Source organism: Mesoplodon densirostris, chromosome 1 (genome assembly GCF_025265405.1).
Source record: "Mesoplodon densirostris isolate mMesDen1 chromosome 1, mMesDen1 primary haplotype, whole genome shotgun sequence".
NCBI classification, from domain to species: domain Eukaryota; kingdom Metazoa; phylum Chordata; class Mammalia; order Artiodactyla; family Ziphiidae; genus Mesoplodon; species Mesoplodon densirostris.
In genome coordinates this window covers 235629691-235648029 of record NC_082661.1, presented here as the reverse complement: position 1 = coordinate 235648029, position 18339 = coordinate 235629691, and the positions used below count along the sequence as shown (strand labels likewise).

At 45.4% G+C, this 18339-nt stretch overlaps 1 protein-coding gene across 1 annotated transcript in view; it reads right to left on the bottom strand.

The window, feature by feature from the left end:
• Window positions 1-17628, bottom strand: part of FHDC1 (FH2 domain containing 1) — a 38789-nt gene extending 21161 nt beyond the window's left edge. Inside the window, exons 1-4 of the mRNA XM_060095260.1 lie at window positions 17545-17628; window positions 12396-13017; window positions 1649-1710; window positions 880-982 (exon numbers count right to left, since the gene is read on the bottom strand). Coding sequence (XP_059951243.1) covers window positions 880-982; window positions 1649-1710; window positions 12396-12872 — 642 coding nt within the window. The 5' untranslated portion in view covers window positions 12873-13017; window positions 17545-17628. The remainder of the gene's footprint in view (window positions 1-879; window positions 983-1648; window positions 1711-12395; window positions 13018-17544) is intronic.
• Between the last annotated feature and the right edge of the window lie 711 nt (window positions 17629-18339).

The following is an 18339-nucleotide window of genomic DNA, read 5'->3' as shown; positions in this document are numbered from 1 at the left end:
ATGGCACTAAAGTCAAGTTCCATAAATTATGTCTAGGAAGTGGAGAGCGATCGGGGAGGGAGGAGCCAGCAATATGTGTAAAAGGATAACTTACACTTCTTACTTTATAAGGCTCTGTATTATTTAAATGTTTACAAGCAAACGTATTCGTGTAACTTCTTACTGAAACTTTTAAAGGGTCACTTCTTCAGAAATAGACAATATCACAATTTTGGAAGGTTTTACAAAACTGTTTTTCTCTTTTTTATCCTATCAAGCTCCTAATCATTCATAAATTCAGTTAATTCAGTCCAAAAAAATCAATACTTTATATTGTGGTACTATATTGCTGTCATAGCAATCCCCACCTTTTAATCAATTATATAGACAACATTTATTAACAATTTACCTACCTCTCCAGTTTTTAGAGCATCTTTATTCAAAAGTGGTTTTTTTTTTTTTTTTAAAGTATATGTATTATGAAACAACCCCAGGTACACCCTAGGCAAAGATCGTCCTTAGATGACAGAAAAGGGAACTAACATTTATTGAGCTCCCATGTGCCATGTACCATGTTAGATACATAACTAGGGTTTAATCATCAACAATCCAGTGAGGTAAGCATCATTATCCTCATTTTACAGGTGAGGAAACTAAAGTTCACAGGATTTATGAACACTTGCCCAACTTTCTCAATTAAGGGAACAGCGCCAATTTAAGCCTAGGTTCTCCAACTCGATAACCCATACTCTTTCTACTGGGTAACTTTTCATTGTTAGGCGAGAAAACTCTGGCTCTGGGTAGGAGAGTGCCCTTCCCATGTGAGTTCTGACATTCCTAAACATATTAAGCTTTTATTATCACTCCTAACATCTAAAACTCACACCCCAAATTCCTTACCTCCTCTGACTCTGGCAAAAGCTTAAGAAATTCACGTAATGTCTCCGATCCATAATGCTCACTCTTTCCTTGATGAATATCTTCCACAACGGACAGAGGAGACCTTGAAAAGACAATGATCAGATTCCCTTTCACATTGGCTGGAGTGCCAAAGAAACACAAGCCAGGGGAAATGAAAACAAACCCCCTCCACCCTCCCTTCCATTCCACCTCCTCCCCAGTCTGATGGGTGGCTTTGTGTCAGCGATCATAAGAGCCCCACTGCCAGGGAAAGCAGGGATCCTGATACACCAGAGGCCCCTTTCCCCAGAAAACCATCCTCGGGCATCCCAGAGAGGGCGAAGGTGGCAACGACCACTGGGAGTCTTCTCTGGGAGAAGAAAAGCAGTGCTGTGGGCCTCCTGGAGCCAGAGCCCTCTCCTTTCCACTGAGGACACGTGAATTTAACACTGTTGGACTCACCCATCCATCTTCCACTCATGGAGCAACACCTCAGGCGAATTTATAAATTCCCTGACATGTCAGGCGTGGACAGATGCCCCAAGGTAATTCTCCCTGGGCTCCAAGCCACCTGATTATGTTTTTATGGAGGGAAACAGCGGAAAGCGACACACACTTGGGGCCTCCTCAAGCCATGTGTCTAAAAACAATTTGAAAGTATGAGGGATGGCTTTCCCTCGTTAGAATCTGCATTTCGGCTCACACCCACAGACTCTGATGCTGACAGCAGGGATGTGACTAAAGTTTCAAATGTGTGCAAAAATCTTACTTCTTAAACTGCTTTAGAAATATCCCAATGTTCATGCTCCGTTTTGCATCCAAGATAGTAATCTGGAAAAAAACAAAGACACGTAAGATTATTAAAGTATGAATAAGAAGAGTTGGAGGAAAGAAGAGAATTAAAACCTATCAAAATACAACACCAATTTTAATGTATAAGAGAGTAATTCCCCATATGTAAATCTGGTGATTAACTGATGCACCTAATATAATTTTATGAATATCAAAATACTATTATCTCCCCAAATTTACTTTCTGCAATATATATTTCCTTAATGGTAATAATTACATATATCTGGGCTTCCCTGGTGGCGCAGTGGTTGAGAATCTGCCTGCTAATGCAGGGGACACGGGTTCGAGCCCTGGTCTGGGAAGATCCCACATGCCGCGGAGCAACTAGGCCCGTGAGCCACAACTACTGAGCCTGCGCGTCTGGAGCCTGTGCTGCGCAACAAGAGAGGCCGCGATAGTGAGAGGCCCGTGCACCGCGATGAAGAGTGGCCCCCGCTTGCCACAACTAGAGAAAGCCCTTGCACAGAAATGAAGACCCAACACAGCCAAAAATAAATAAATAAATAAAGTAATTAATTTAAAAAATAATTATATATATCTTTTTGGGTTTTTTTGGCTGTGCCATGCAGCTTGCAGGATCTTAGTTCCCTGACCAGGGATCGAATCTGGGCCTACATCAGTGAAAACGCTGAGTCTTAACCACTGGCCCGCAGGGAATTCCCATATAGATCTATTTTAATATTGTATAATTTAAAATAAATTATATTAACATTTTCTAAATTTTGCAATTTCCTCTTAGAATAGTATAGCCCACATTTAAAACCCCTAATTTGGAAATAGATGTCTTAGCATAGCAAGAATCATATGAGATTTGAACTGAAGCTATTGCAGAGTGAGTCCCAACCCTGATTCAGGGATGTAAAAGGACCAACACTGTTATTTTCAGAAACATAATAAAATTCTTAATGTTTTTCTAAAGGAAAATTTTATTTTCATTGGGAAAGAATATATATGTCCAGTAGCCCTTTTAGGAGGAGGTAAGAAAGCGTCCTACACTTTACTTACTCAGAATTTAAAAAGGAAAACTTTTGTGCTGTATTTTACCAAGTCTAAGATGCGTTGCTTTTGTTTTTTGGCATATGAATATCTCTAGAATCAGGATATGTCTTATAATATATGCATCATCTTTGATTTAATACAATATGGTGGCTATTCTAATGTACCATCCAAACCCAGATTTTGGCTGCAATAGATTTAAGCTGTTCGGAATTACAGAAGTCTCCCCTTATCCACAGTTTCAGTCACCCTAGGTCAACAGAAATCTGAAAATATTAAATGGAAAATTCCAGAAATAGACAATTCATAAGTTTTAAACTGTGTGCTGTTCTGAGCAGAGTAATGAAATCTGAAATCTCACGTCTCGGGACGTGAATCTTCCCTTTGTCCAGGGTATCCTGCCCGTTAGTCACTTAGTAGCCACGTTGGTTATGGGGTTGTTGTCACGGTACCACAGTGCTTGTTCTCAAGTGACCCTTATTTTATGTAGTAATGGCCCCAAAGCGCAGGAGTAGTGATGATGGCAACTTAGATATGCCAAAGAGAGGCCGTAGAGAGCTTCCTTTAAGTGAAAAGGTGAAAGTTCTCAATAAGGAAAGAAAAAACTCGTATGCCGAGTTTGCTAAGATCTACGGTAAGAACGAATCTTCCATCCAAGAAATTGTGAAGAAGGAAAAAGAAATTCTTGCTAGTTTTGCTGTTGCACCTTAAACTGCAAAAGTTAGAGCCACAGTGCGAGATAAGTGCTTCATTACAATGGAAAAGGCATTAAATTTGTACAAGATATTTTGAGAGACCACATTCACATAACTTTTATTATAGTACATTGTTATTGATGAAATAAAAATTCGTATTCTAAAGCAAATCAAGGAAAATGTAAACATAAAAATTATTCTCTGCCCTTTGGCCTCCTCTTTCCCCTCTACTGTGCATTGTGTATCTGCCTTATGCATCACCCAAACCTCCCCATCAGCAGAAATACCTGCTCAACCATAAAAAGCAACATTCTCCTGGCATCAACAAGATAACTCCTTAGGAGATAACCTTCCTTCTTAATCTTGTAAGGGGCCACCATGACCTATGACCCACTATTCGCTTTGTACAGGTACATCTGGACTGTGTAAACTGTCAATAATACGTCATTTAATGCACAGTCCTCTGACTCAAAAATTTATACAACTGTGCTTTGACTTCTAATGGGCGGAACAGTTCTCAGAGCTTTCTGAGAGGCTGTTCCCAGGTTATAATCCTCAATTTGGCTCGAATAAAATTTTCCACCTTTCTTAGATCAGCGGATCCATTTTTGTTCGCTGACATTATAGTTGGTCTATTCTCTTATTCCTTATTGTTGTTAATCTCTTACTGTGCCTAACTGATAAATTAAACTTTATCATAGCTGCGTATGTGTAGGAAAAAACACAGTACAGGGCTTCCCTGGTGGCGCAGTGGTTGAGAGTCCGCCTGCCGATGCAGGGGACACAGGTTCGTGCCCCAGTCTGGGAAGATCCCACATGCCGCGGAGCGGCTGGGCCCGCGAGCCACGGCCGCTGAGCCTGCGCGTCCGGAGCCTGTGCTCCACAACGGGGAGAGGCCACAACAGTGAGAGGCCTGCGTATCGCTAAAACAAAAACAAAAACAAAAAAACACAGTACAGATCTTCCTCGACGTATGTCCAGATAAACCCACCGTAAATTGAAAATACTGAAAAATGCATTTAATACACCTAACCTACCGAACATCACAGCTTAGCCCAGCCTACTTTAAACGTGTTCAGAACCTTTACATTAGCCTACAGTTAGGCAAAATCATCTAACACAAAGCCTATTTTATAATAAAGTGTGGAACATCTCACGTAATTAATGGGATACTGTACTGAAAGCGGAAAACAGAATGTCTGTCAGTGTATCGATCGTTTGCCCTTGTGATCGCATGGCTGATGGGTGCTGCTGCACCTCAAATGGCTAGCGGGGAAAGATCAAAACTCAAAAGTCCAAGAACGGCTTCTACTGTATCCTATTGCTCTCACACCATCATAAAGGAGAAAACTCTTAAGTTGAACCATCATGGGACCATCTGTATGTATAGGGTTTGGTACTCTTCACGGTTTCAGGCATCCTCTGGGGGTCCTGGAACGTATCCCCCGCCGATAAGGGAGAACTATTGTAATAATCTGGAAGGGTTTTATCAGACTAAAATTTAGACAGAATCTTTTTTCAGGGGGTGGGTATTATTAAATACAGAAGCCATTTCTTTGGAAGTAAATATCCAGGATACATGGAAGAAAGATAACCTTAAAAGTCCGCAATTTTCCCCATTTGTTTTTTGGAAAAGGGAAACGAGCTAAATAGGAATGTTGTTATAAGGCTCTTTCTTTCCAAAAGTATGTGATACACCGTGAACAAAAAAGAATCAGGTTTCAGATTAAATTCCTGATCTCCGGGCCTGCTTCTAAGTTTATAAGAGGCAGCAAGTCTGTTAACCAAAGTTAATGGGACTTCCTGGCTAGAAGGTTAAATTTTTACAAGACTATGGTTGCCTTCTTTTGAAGACTAATCTTAAACAATCACATTATTTACTGTCCTAGGGGTTTATTTCATGTTAACACAATCACCTGCCAGCCATAAAGTAAACTCCCAAGCTAAAAGGACAGGCTCCTTATTGGAATCCTACCCACGGATTACAGTTCAAGTTCAGTGTAAAGGGAGGGGAGAGGAGAGGGGAAAGAAAGGGTGAGAATAAAACCTGTCAAACTTAACATTCTTTAAGAGGAAAGCTTTTACCAAAGAGAGGAATCTAAATTTAAGACAGAAACTAGGGCTTCCCTGGTGGCGCAGTGGTTGAGAGCCCGCCTGCCGATGCAGGGGACACGGGTTCGTGCCCCGGTCTGGGAAGATCCCACATGCCGCGGAGCGGCTGGGACCGTGAGCCATGGCCGCTGAGCCTGCGCGTCCGGAGCCTGTGCTCCGCAACGGGAGAGACCGCAACAGTGAGAGGCCCGCGTACCGCAAAAAAAAAAAAAACAGACAGAAACTATGTGCTTATTATAATTCACAAATTAAAAAGTAGGAGCATGTGCATTGATCTGGCTATATATATATATATATATATATATATATATATATATATATATATATATATCCGAAGAGCTTTCTCTGCACTCACTTCTATCCAGAATGGGGGGAAAACATTTTATATGTTTTCATTACATTACCACCTCCTGCTACATCTAGCCCTCGACGGCAGCACCCTCCCCGCCTCCACAACCAAGCCCCACCCCCACCCTCTTCCCCCCTCAACCCTCTGGGACTCTGTGCCCTCAGCCTAGATCCACAGCTATTATCACTGGAAAAGCGGTGGAGAAATTACTGTTATTGTTCCTATTGGACAGATGAGGAAACTGAGCCTCAGGGATGTCATTTCATACCTTCCCCAAAGCAACACTGAACTGAAATGCCCCAGGGTCTCTCTGGTTCCTGTTCACTCTAGTTCCAGTGACTTTCAACATTGTTGCAGATATAGGAAAACAGAGAAGTAGGGAAGGTTGCCCACCAGCCCAGTATCCACACTGGGATGCTTCTCTGGGAATGGGGGCAGATCTGCGGAGAGCCACCCACGGGGCCTGGCCGAGGCCCCTGGTGACCCCAGAGTTGTATCTGTGGGACGAAGCCCAGGACTCACGTTCTCACCAGGTGAGATGGCCGCCGGGAGTGGAGCTCAGACCGCGGGGAGCACAGGGGGCCACGCCTGGGGCAGCAGCTGTGTCACCGGCGAGGAAACTGGTCACTAATTTAAGGGAATCCAGCAATACTCCTAAGGGAAAACCTGGGCGGGCCATCGCTGAGCAGCGTAAGGGGGAAAACAAAGGCCAGCGCCTCCTCCAAACCAGAGGAAAATGAGACAGTTGATAACACTGCAGGGACAGTGCCCTACTCTCCGGGCATCCTCAGCTCTGCCCAGCGCACGGGCAGTCTCCTCTCAGAGGGCATCACACTCAGCCTTCTAAGGCGGTGTTATTACACAGTCCTTTAAAGAGGGTTATCGCTACACGTGTAAATTAGCTTATCTTACTTCCCAAAGGCTTGCCGGCAGTTCAGACGCCCAAGCGTGTGCGGCTAGAGATGCTTTTGAGTCACTCCCAGGAGCGCACTCCTCGCGGACTGCACAGGCGGAGACAAACAACCCTGGGAACAGGGGTGAACTGACCTGGCCCCTCCCTCCCCACCAGTTCAATCAATCCGTATCTACTCTTCTGGACACCGCAGGGCTGCTGAGGCGGGTGTACTCAACACGTACAGAGCTCATGGCCTGTCCCATTAAAGGCCCACCCAAGAGTTACGCCATCCCTGGTGAACAGGGGAGCAAAGACGTCAGGCGATGTGCTCAGCTCATCCACCGCAAAGACGTCCCACCCCCTCGTAACAGTCTCCCCACAGGCTGCCAGGTGGTGGGGCTGTTCAGATCCCTCTGAGGCACTGAAACAGCAGAGCTGCGTGCTCAGGGAAGCACGTGAATGGCCACTCCCCCAGCCCCACCTGTTCAAACCTCCATATAAGCTCTCCTCCCTTTCTTCTTCTGCAGTTCTTGCACTCTCATCCATCCACCACAAAATCTGCCTCCCATATTCGTTAAAGGAAGAAGGAACTTTTCTTTTTTTGTTGTGGTAAAATACACATGACAGTTACCATCTTAACAGTTTTTAAGTGTACAGTTCAGCGGCAATAGGTACATTCACACTGTTGTGGAATCGTCACCACCATCCGCCTCCAGAACCCTTCATCTTGCAAAACTGAAACGCTGTCCCCCTTAAACACTAACTCCCCACTTCCCCTCCCCAGCCCCTGGCAGCCACCATTCCACTTTCTGTCTCGGTGAATCTGACTACCCTGGGTACCTCATATAAGTGAAATCATACAGTATTTGTCCTTTGGTGACTGGTTTATTTCATTTAGCGTAACGTCCTTAAGGTGGAAGAAGAAATTCTTAAATCACTTTAGCTTCAGTTTGTCAAAGGAGGCTTCCTTACCTACTCAAGTAACACTAAATAGTAGTTATTTCAATCCTATGTCAAATCTGAAAAGCAATATTTTAAAAAATCTTCCTGTATCCACTAATATAGACTTAGCTTTTGAGTTCTGATGGTTTTTCATTCTTTTTTTATTTTTGGTTGGCTATTCATTGGGAAATGTCCCTCCCCCAGCTCTGAGGAAAAAAATGATAGTCCGGTTGAAGCTTTTTTTTTCCCCTTTCAAATACTCTACCTAGTTCTATAGTTCTCAACTGAGCATGTCTCAGAATTCTAGAACATTCTGGGACCATAACAGAAGTTGACAAAGAATGACTGATACCTGAATTACTGTGTGGGAGAATAACATTACTTTTCATAAACTTAGAAAAACCAATCTTCCTTGCTTCCTCTCTCTTTCCTGTCCTCTCTTTTTCTAATAAGCAATTTTAATTATTTCTTATGTGGTATAATTAACTAACACTAATTGTAATATTACCACAGACACCATAGTGAATGACCTCAAGTGTTTCAATGTTTGCATTTTCTTTTTCATTTTTAAATTTCAGTTTTATGGAGGTATAACTGACAAATAAAACTGTAAGATATTTAAGGTGCACATCATGGTGAGCTGATATAGGTATACACTATATACTTGTATACATTGCCTCCATCACCTCACATATTTACTTATTTATTTATTTATTTTTTGGTGAGAACAATTAAGTTCTACTCTTTTAGCAAATTTCAATTACAGAATACAGTGTTATCAACTATAGTTGCCAGGTTTCACATTATGTCCTTAGACCCTATTCATATTATTGTGTTTTCTCTGTGAACCCCTATTTTGACTTATCATACTGATACCTTACAAGATAGCCCCTTTGCTCCCCTGGTTGAGTTCTGTCAGTTCAGTTTACTTTCTCTGGAGGATACCAAATGGCTAGGGCTGTCCTTGCCTTGAGAGCATATCAGATTCTGTAGGGAGACAAGGGTAGCCCCAACTAACCAGCTCCGAGGGGCTGAAGAGCAGCGCTAACAGATGGATGGGGGCTTCTCAAACGTGAGATCACCAAACTCGGAAAAGAAGTTGGAGTTTGAGTTGAACCTCTTTATTATTATCCCCAGTAATACTCTTTGTTATTTCTAATTACTTTACTAAAGTTTATTATTGTAACATCTGTAGCTTCTTCAAGTTAATCTTTGTCTAGCAAAGATACAAAGATAGTATTTCATAACCTTTTCCCCCTTTACTACATGTTCTAATTTACTGTTTTAGATGTTGTTCTCCCTAAATTCAGCCATTCCCAAACCCAGCTCTTCCCTGTCTCCCAATAACTTCTTCCTTCGTAGTATAATGGAACTTATTTGTAGTGCTTCATAAGCCCTTTAAAGCCGGAGCCAACCACATAATGGCAGGCCATTTCTGTAGGAGGCTATTACATTTCAAGGGAACATAATCTGGTCCGTGGCGTGTTTGATTCTTCAGAATTATGAGCTGTGTGGCAGCAGATGGGAAGGCCACGTTTCCAGGCTCAGGATGGGTCCCTCGGCCAAACGTGCTATGTATGTATTCTCCAGTCCACACAGTTTCAACCCTGGACTCCACTTTCTACAGAGTGAATTGGAAGATTTATTACTGGTCCATGTTAGACTATCATTCTGCTGCGTTGTAACTTCTTTAAAGAAAATCTAATGAGGGAAGAGAACAGCATGTACTATATTCTTTTACCAAAAAAAAAAAAAAAGTATATATAATACTTCTAGCCATGTTGGAGATAGCATGAAAAATGAAACTAATTCTGGGTAACCCTCTGTGATGTGACAATATTATCTAATCTGCCCTTAAATCCATCCACCTACACTACTTATCCTACCTGAGTACTGAGAAGTTGAAGAGTTAGATTATCTTATGATACACAGTCATGGCGATTTAATTTTTCTTTCTAGACTGCTATCTTGCAGATTAGAACCTACATGTGTTAAAGATATCTGCACACCCACCATTCATAGCAGCATTATTCACAAAAGCCAAAAGGTGGAAGCAACCCAAGTGTCCATCAACAAATGACTGGATAAACAAAATGTGGTATATACATACAATGGAATATTATTCAGCCTTAAAATTCTGGTACATGCTACAACATGGATGAACCTTGAGGACATTATGCTGAGTAAAACAGTCCAGTCACAAAAAGACAAATACTGGGACTTCCCTGACGGTCTAGTGGTTAAGACTCCGCTCTTCCAATGCAGGGGGTGTGGGTTCAATCCCTGGTTAGGGAGCTAAGATCCCACATGCCATGCGGCCAAAAAAAAAAAAAAAAAAAAAAAAAAACAACTCTTCTGAAACTCTTAAATGGTTCCTTTAAAAAAAAAAAAAAAAAAAGGACAGAAACTGTGTGAGGTACCTAGAGTACTCAGGTTCATAGAGACAGGAAGTAGAAGGGTGGCTTCCAGGGCCTGGGGGGAGGGGGGAAACGGGGAACAGCGTTTCAGTTTTGTGAGATGCAGAGGATTCCGTGGATGGATAGTGATGGCAGCCTTCCAACAATGTGGATGTTTCTGTGCCACTGAACTGTACACTTACAAATTGTTAAGAGGGTGAATGTTATGTTATGTATATTTTACCACCAATTAAAAAATAATTGTTCAGTTTCAGGTTTTTTCTTTTTTTTAAGTTAAAGAAAAACAAACAAACAAAAAGAGTCAAGAAATGTACCTAGGGTGGAGAGAGGCAAAAAGAAAGAGTCTTTTTACCTGAATTGTAGATCTGGCCTAAGAAATGGACGTCTCTGCTTCTGCCATAGGTGGGAGAAGATGCCACACACCCTGCCACTTCCTTCCATCAGTGGGTCTTCACCCCTCTTGAAGTCACTAACATAAAGCAGCAAGTTCCACACAGCCCCCTGAACTATCACTGGCCAAATAAATGTCCCCAGTTTATAAAGGACACTGCCCTTTCTAACCTGGTCAGCTGCCTCCCCAGGAGCGGGATCAGCCAGGGGCTTTCCTGAGACAGGAGCTCCGTCTCCACGCACCCATCCACTCTTTTCCTTTAAAATCCTTCAGGGCCAGTAAGGAGAGCTAGGAAACAATGGTGAGCATGACCTACTGCCCAGCAAGGAGCCTCTGCTGGAAGCTGGGGCAGAGGCCAGTGCACTAAGGAAATGACTTCTTGCTCCTGATAATGAAAGGATGCGCTGAGAAATGAAAGGCCTTTGCATAAAGGGAAGAGCAGGGAAAGCTAGGTTCAGCGCAGGAGGGCACTACGGATGTCCTGAAGACTTCCTCTCACATCACCTCACAGCTGACGCCTGGTCCCAGTCCTAGGGCTCTCCACATTTTATAATAAATAGACTCTTGGCTATTTCAACAGGGGGCCACACCGCCAGCTTCAAGGGCCCCCAAGTGAATTCCTGAGGCAGACAGAGAAAAGAGGTCAATACTGTAAGCTCAAGAATTCAATAACGCAGAGAGCTGCCACTGCACTCCAGAGCCCTGCCTGCCCGCTCTCTTATCTAGTCGGCTCTATCGTTGACCTATTTTCCCCGCTCCTTTACAGCAGATTAAAAAATGATGCATTTCTGTTGCCCCCTTTTTGTGTGTGTGTGGTGGGGGGGACAGCATTCTTTTCTTTTAACCCCGGTTTCCTAATTATTTCTTCCAGCAAATAGAGGTTTCTTAATTTACTTTCATGTTTCTAACCAGAGAGTACTTAGAAATGTAATTTTTGACTCAGTTTCTATGATGTTCGGTGACCTGTAGCTCTGAAGCCATGCTTTCACTTACCTTCTTACAACTTGCTAGCTTTATTTTATTTTTTTTTAAAGATTTTTTCGATGTGGACCATTTTTAAAGTCTTTATTGAATTTGTTACAATATGGCTTCTGTTTTTTTGTTTTGTTTTTTGGGCCACAAGGCACGTGGGATCTTAGTTCCCCGACCAGGGATTGAACCCGCACCCCCTGCGTTGGAAGGCAAAGACTTAACCACTGGACCGCTAGGGAAGTCCTAACTTGCTAGCTTTATATTGTCCTCAAAGTAACACAGTTCCTGTCCACTGGAAATGTGCTTTGTAGAAAGTCTATCTGAAAATAGCTTTATGCTTTGGCTCTCTGGAATCTGTTCCACAACGGCCAACACTTAATTCAGAGATCCGAAGAACGAAGGCCACCTCACAACACTTGTGGAAAGAAAGCTGGAGGGAAAGATAAAAGTCTAAGGATGGACACTATTTAATGATGTTATTTAATAGAAGGCACTTTGTCTCAGAAACCTCCAGTTAATCTCAGGTAACTGAGTTCAGGAGCTCAGGTTTTCGTTTCAATGGCGACTCATAATACCGGGCTTCAGCAGAACTGCTCCACCAGGGGAAACCAGGCAGATGTGCTGGAGGCAAGGCGCTGCCGGGAGGCCAGGAGCGAGGCCTCCAGATAGCATGTTCCCCGCATGAGGTCACCATCCTCTGGGATATCTGCCAGGATACAGCTCGCATGCCTCTCACACTTTTTTGCTACTCAGCTCAAGCTCATCTTTTCCAACGCACGTTCACTTGCATTATCTTATTTCTCAGTGATTCTAGCAGGTTTTGAAATGTACACACGTCCCCAAACACCAAACAGTGCACTGTGGGGAGAGCCATCCCTCCGCGGACCGTTCTTACCTCCTCTCTGCCCTCCCTGAAGGAAGGATTTAAAGGCCCTCCTCTCCCAGGAGGGGAAGACTTGGTGGTATTTTCTTGCTGCCCAAACAGCTCCTCGATGCTCTTTGTATCAATTTGGTAGTGATGCTGCTGCCTGGCTGCCAAGGTCCAGATGTTGGTTTTGCCACGAACTTGCTCCTCTGGGATGGTTTTCCAAAAAAAGCTCCTTATCCGCTTTTTCTTACCGAGGTGGCTGTAGCCGTTCAGGTGAGAGGTTGGCGGTAGTCCTGGGGCGGGAGGGGGGCCCGGAGGCCCTCCAGGCAGTGGAGGGGGAGGGGGAGGGGGAAGAGAGGGCGGAAACCCTTCCCCTGAGTATGGGCATGGTGGAGGTGGAGGGGCTAGAGGAGGAGGAGGTGGTGGCGTCTGCCCGATCATGAATCCAGCTGTCGCGGCAATATTCCCATTTCCTTTATCCCTGACCAAGGAGACACAGTTCATAACGTGCACAGTACTGTTGCCTTCTAAGGAGACAATTTCTTGACCTTGGGGAAGCAGACGCCGACATCAAATTTGTGTCATATTTTTCCGCCCGCTAGTCTGCCGCCAGAGCAAAGGCAACTGCGTTGTGTGTCATCTTCCAAACCTGCAAAGATAAGACAACTTTAAAATCAGTGCAGGAAAACACTGCTGCACTAGCGACTCCCTTCCGAGGCCAGCGCCCGTCCTCCCAGAGTAGCTGGATATTAAAGTCAATGAGGGGCCACACATCCAAAAGAGAACTAAAAGGGACTCATCCTTTTCTGCATGTGAACCAAATTTTACCACCTGGAAATGCTGCCAAAGCAACAGCAATAAATCCAACTTGGAAACCTTCCATTCATCAATAAAACCCATAGTTACCAAGAACCTGCACTAGGTTCAGCAAGTGTTGCTCACTTTCTGAACAAGCTACTTGTTCATTCACTGGCTCGTCTTCTTTGGGCAGTGGATCCCCAACCCCTGGGGAAATTACCCAAATGGCTGCAGCCCCAGTGACTCTGCCTTTTTCCAGTACGGACACGTCCCCTACCCATCAGTGGGTCAACGGGCATCCTCCACCTTGCACAGAACAGGCGGGGCACTCGGGGATGACAAAATAACGGCCGAACTCCTTCCCCTGGAGTCAATGCCCTCGTCTCCTCCCTACACTTTGTTGATGCTGCTCCCCCGCAAACAGAGAAAAGAACGCCAGACGTGAAGATAAACGGTTCCAGCTCTAAATCAAGCTTTACTGCTTACAATTTTAGAAAAGCCATGTTGCCTCGCTAGATTTGGAGTTTCTCATTTGTAAAGTTAGGAGGTTGGCACTGACCTCCACCGTCACTTCCGATGCGATCGTTTGGGGTTCTGGTTAAGCTCTCTGGAGCTTAACTCTCTGGAAACCACCAGAACTTCTCAGTGCCTCTTCTGCTTCTTCTGTGACACTCTCAGCAGAGGAGACACACACACACACACACACACAAGGGGATGCTGCCCGAATCACACCTGCCACACGGCTACCCCTTATCCACTCGGTCGCTGACTTATCTTGGTGGCTTGTGTTTTTATTGACCTTTAAATGTTCGTTTTTGTTCATTTGTTGTGGACCTGATGTGAAAACAGGGGTCAAAATAACTACAGTTCTTCAGATGTGAGGACAGGTAAGTGGAGATGTAGAACACGGGGTCCTGTGTAGGCTTGTGGAATGAGCACCCCAACTATCTGGGTGTGTGAAAAGGGGGCTGTTTCGTCTAGGTCGTAAAGGGTCACGTGGAGGGGCTTTTTAGACTGGACTTGTGAGAGGAATTATCTTTCTACGGCATTACTGTTCAAAGCTCATAGTTACACATCTTCATCAAACAATGCAAAATTCTACAGGAGTAAATGATCTGACATCACTAATTCAAATATTATTAAATCTTTGACACAGAATCATACATAAAAGGCAGGACTGCCTTGGGAGTAAGAGGGGAGACTCCAAGAACAGACTGCTTTTCCTCAGATCCCAGTTCGGCTACTTCTTTAGGTGTGCAACCTGGGGTGAGGTAGTTTACCTAACCTATGTTTCAGCATCCTCCTCTATACTATAAGCATATACTATTCCATTGGTTTGTATGAGAATAAATGAGGTCATACGTGTACACCCTTACCAAGATGGTACATAGTTAGCCATTATTAACAACTGGTGTCACAGGTACATACGATTTGTCTTTATTTTCACAGGCACTACATTTGCTTTAAAATATGTATTGGGCTTATAGGTAAAAGGCTAGGTTACCCTTGGCTACTAGAAACACACCTTTAATATTTCCATTCTCTGCTTTCTAAGTTACTAGGTTTGTGAGCTCTCTTTTCAATACTCAGTGATTGTATATTAAGTTATCTCTACATTACAAGAACAAACGTTTTTATGAAACATTTAAATATTTAAGTTCTGAAAATTATGTATGGGTAGAAAATAGCATTTCCAACTGTTACTGGATTTTTTTTTTTTAGCATTTTAACCACTTTTAAGTGTACATCAGTGGCATTAAGTACATTCACAGTGTTGTGCAGTGTTATCATGGGATAATTTTTTAGAAAGTAAAACTGGAAATCTTTATCCAAGCCAACTTACAGCTCCCTTGAGATGCAACTAGCTTTTAAAAGGAGTTTTCAGAATTATCATTAGGGGCATTAACTAGGCTGTTTTCATAGTTGGCATCCCTAAAGCAAATGACTCACTGTCAATTACAGTTTATAGTTATAGCTGAACTCTTCTTTTCTCAAGACTGTACAGGTAATCTTGGCAGTTTATCCTTACATATTTTAAAATACTTCTGTACATGAAATATCTCATGTATAGAAGAATTGTTGATCCTCCAATTCACCTCCAATTCCAGATATGCTGACTTGTTTATAGATTATCCCTGTTAAGAATGGTGATAAGTGAAAAAAGTCTCCAACCTAGAAAGCAATAACTCATTCGGTGCTGCGTTAGTATATGCACAGCTGTGCCATTAAACCTCACAGAGCAAATGTAGAGATACTAATAAAGAGTGAAAAAGACTATGCCCTCGGAGGTCGTGCAACACCATCTTCTAATACCAAAGCCCCAAAGCATGTGAGTCCTTTTGAGTATAGTCTGTTTTGCAGAGGAAGTACCAGATTAAAGCTTGTCAAAGTAAAAAGTGACACACGTTAGCTATGCATCAGCAGGATTCTAACCACTGTCACCTCTTGGGAAAGAATGTTATTTTAGAAAGTTAAAGGAACAAAAGAAAATTTACAACATTGTTCCTGGTACGTTGTCTGGCTAATTTTTTCCCAGGGTAACATACAAGGATCCTAGGCCCCCAACAGCTTCTAATGAATGAGTTCTCCAGCAATGATTAGCTAAGATGCTAATGCTTTTACTACAAGCCTCAATAGGGCTTTGATGGGGTTTCCCCCCTGGGCCAGGATTTCCAATGTCAAAGAGATGGCAGGAAAAAGAGAGTGCAGACACACATTCTAACCCTTTCCACAGTCTCACGAGATATTAAAAACAGAGGATACACAAAGAATATTCGATTTACTATGGTACTGTCCGCAGTAAAGGTGCAAACGCATACTCTCCAAATATGCTAGGAGAACATAGGTGATGCGGCTGTTTCACACAGAGGGCAGCTGCCGGCCAGGACAATGGAATTAGCCTTAGGCTGTATCTGGAAAATGTCAAGTGTCCCATCAATCTCCCCAGGGCAAACAGAGACAGGCTTGTATTTAACATCTCACCTACAGCTTGGGGACCTCAGCAGCAGGGGGGATGGCTGCTAAGGTTGACAAATGCCCAGCCCTGAGTAAATTGTACAGCTGTCAAGTCTCTGAAGATGAGAACTTCTCTTTGAGTCCCCTGGGTGCTAATCATGACCCATCGGGGGTAAGTTCCAGTGAAGTCCCCTCCTGGGGAGGCCACTAGCTCAGCTGAGCATCTCCCAACTGTGTGGATTTTTAATAAGGGGATGCTGCGACCATGTACCTAGCCTTTAGCTGATGAGCAAGCAAAAAGTCTTAGAATGAGAAGGAGAATAAGGGTCTTCAAAGAAGCCCTGTGGCCCCTCCTAAACTCCCTTGCCTAAATAGCCAGGATTACTTTGCTCTTGGTGTCAGAAACATCGTTGAAGCTCTATTCTCTTCAAGGGAGTGGGTGGGAGGGAAGAAAAGAGTAACTATGCTTCATTTCACAGTGTATTTAGGAGGAAAACATGTTTCTGAAAGCCCGTTTAGGGCTCAGAGCTCGCCTGAAAAACGGTTAGCGGGGCCTTGTTGCTCAGCTGGTCACTCACTGCCTAGGTCAACAATAATCAGAAGTAAACGCCACACCAGAAAAACCTTTACCCCTTGATTCCCGACATGTGTCACAGATGAGGTGGGATAAGGAAAGGCGGGCCCACACCCTTCTAATGACAAACGGGGGCAGAGAAAGCCGGGTGTGGAGGAGAGACAGAGGAACACACGGCCCTGCCTTCCTGGGGGGAGAAGAGGGTGGGGGAGGGACAGGCCATTTTTAAATATGGAGTTTTTGCTCGCCACCAACTCACTGCGAACAGGCTCCTCCCCCACCACCTATCTTTCAAAATCTTTCTAGATTATTGAACACAGCACGTCCACCCCACAGTCGAACCAGAGCTGGCAACATCCAGCTCTTCACCTTGGCACTCTCGCCAGCAGTGGAAGGACCCAAGATGTTTCCAGTCCGCGCGATTAATCTGCCGCCGCACAACATAAACAGTCCACAGATGCCCCCGAGCGCAACACCCTGGGAGCAGAGGGAAAAACGCCTGTTTCTGAATGTGCATTTTCAGCTTCTCTCAGTGTCCCCAAACAAAGCAAACGGGTGCCAAAGGATGCTCCAGAGAAAGGAAAGGAAGCGCTCGCGACTCATTCCAGGAAGACAACTGTGGGTCAGGAGACGAGAGGGGGTCACAGACGGCCGAACAGCAGGCGCAGTTTCAGTGCAAACAGCTGTTTGAAAACGGACTCCTGGGTCCTGAAGAAACTCGGCGTGGGGGACACCTGGGGCCCGATTTCTTTCGCAGAGTCTGGACGCCCAACAGTTCCCTAGGTCTCTGCAGTGGCGGGAGGTCCACCACCCCCAACCCTCGGCCCGCGTCCCGCCCCAGCCACTCACCAAAGCGCCACCGGCTCGGCCGCACGAAAGGCTCGGAGGGCGCCGCGTCCGTCCGAGTCCCCGGGGAGTCCGCGGGCCGCCAGCCCCAGCGCGTCCCTATCTGGGCGGCTGCGGAAGGAGTGAGAGAGCGGGCGCCGGTGCGCGGCCCAGACAGACGCCCACACGCGCCGCGCAGGCTCTGCGGCGGGGCCGAGGCGCGCGCCGGGGAGGGGCCGCCGCCCGCCGCGCGAGGACACGCGGGTCCACGGGGCGGACGCCGGGGCACGACGGAACCCTCTACCTCCCGCGGGCACCGAGCGCGCGCGCGTCCTCAGGCAGAAGCCAGTGGAGCGGCAGCCGCACTAGCTCGCCCCTCCCGGAGCCCCGCAGGGCTCGCCGGCCCCGCCCCTCGCCTCGAGGGCCCCCGCCTCCCCCGCGGATCCCCGAGGCCCCGCCCCCTTCGCGGGGGCCGCCGAACCTGGCTCCTCCGAGCGGAGTGGGGGGCTCACTAGGGAAGGTGTCACTGTGCTTGAAGCGAAAGGGGGATCTCCCAGGTTGCGGGCTCCGCCCCCTCCTCGAACCTCCGCGGCGACACCTCCCCACGTCTGGGGTCCGGGTCCCGAGCGCGGGGAGAGAGCCTCACGGCCGCAGTGTGGAGCAGCCAAAAGGAGCGGGGAAGAGCCGGCGAGAAAAACACAGAGGGGAGACTCCTGGTGTTTGGTCGGAGGATTAAACCGAGAGCCCGGTGTCCCCGAGCTGGGGCACCGAAGAGGCTGGAGGTGACCCGCCAGCCCACCCACTTCCTCCCTAAACTTC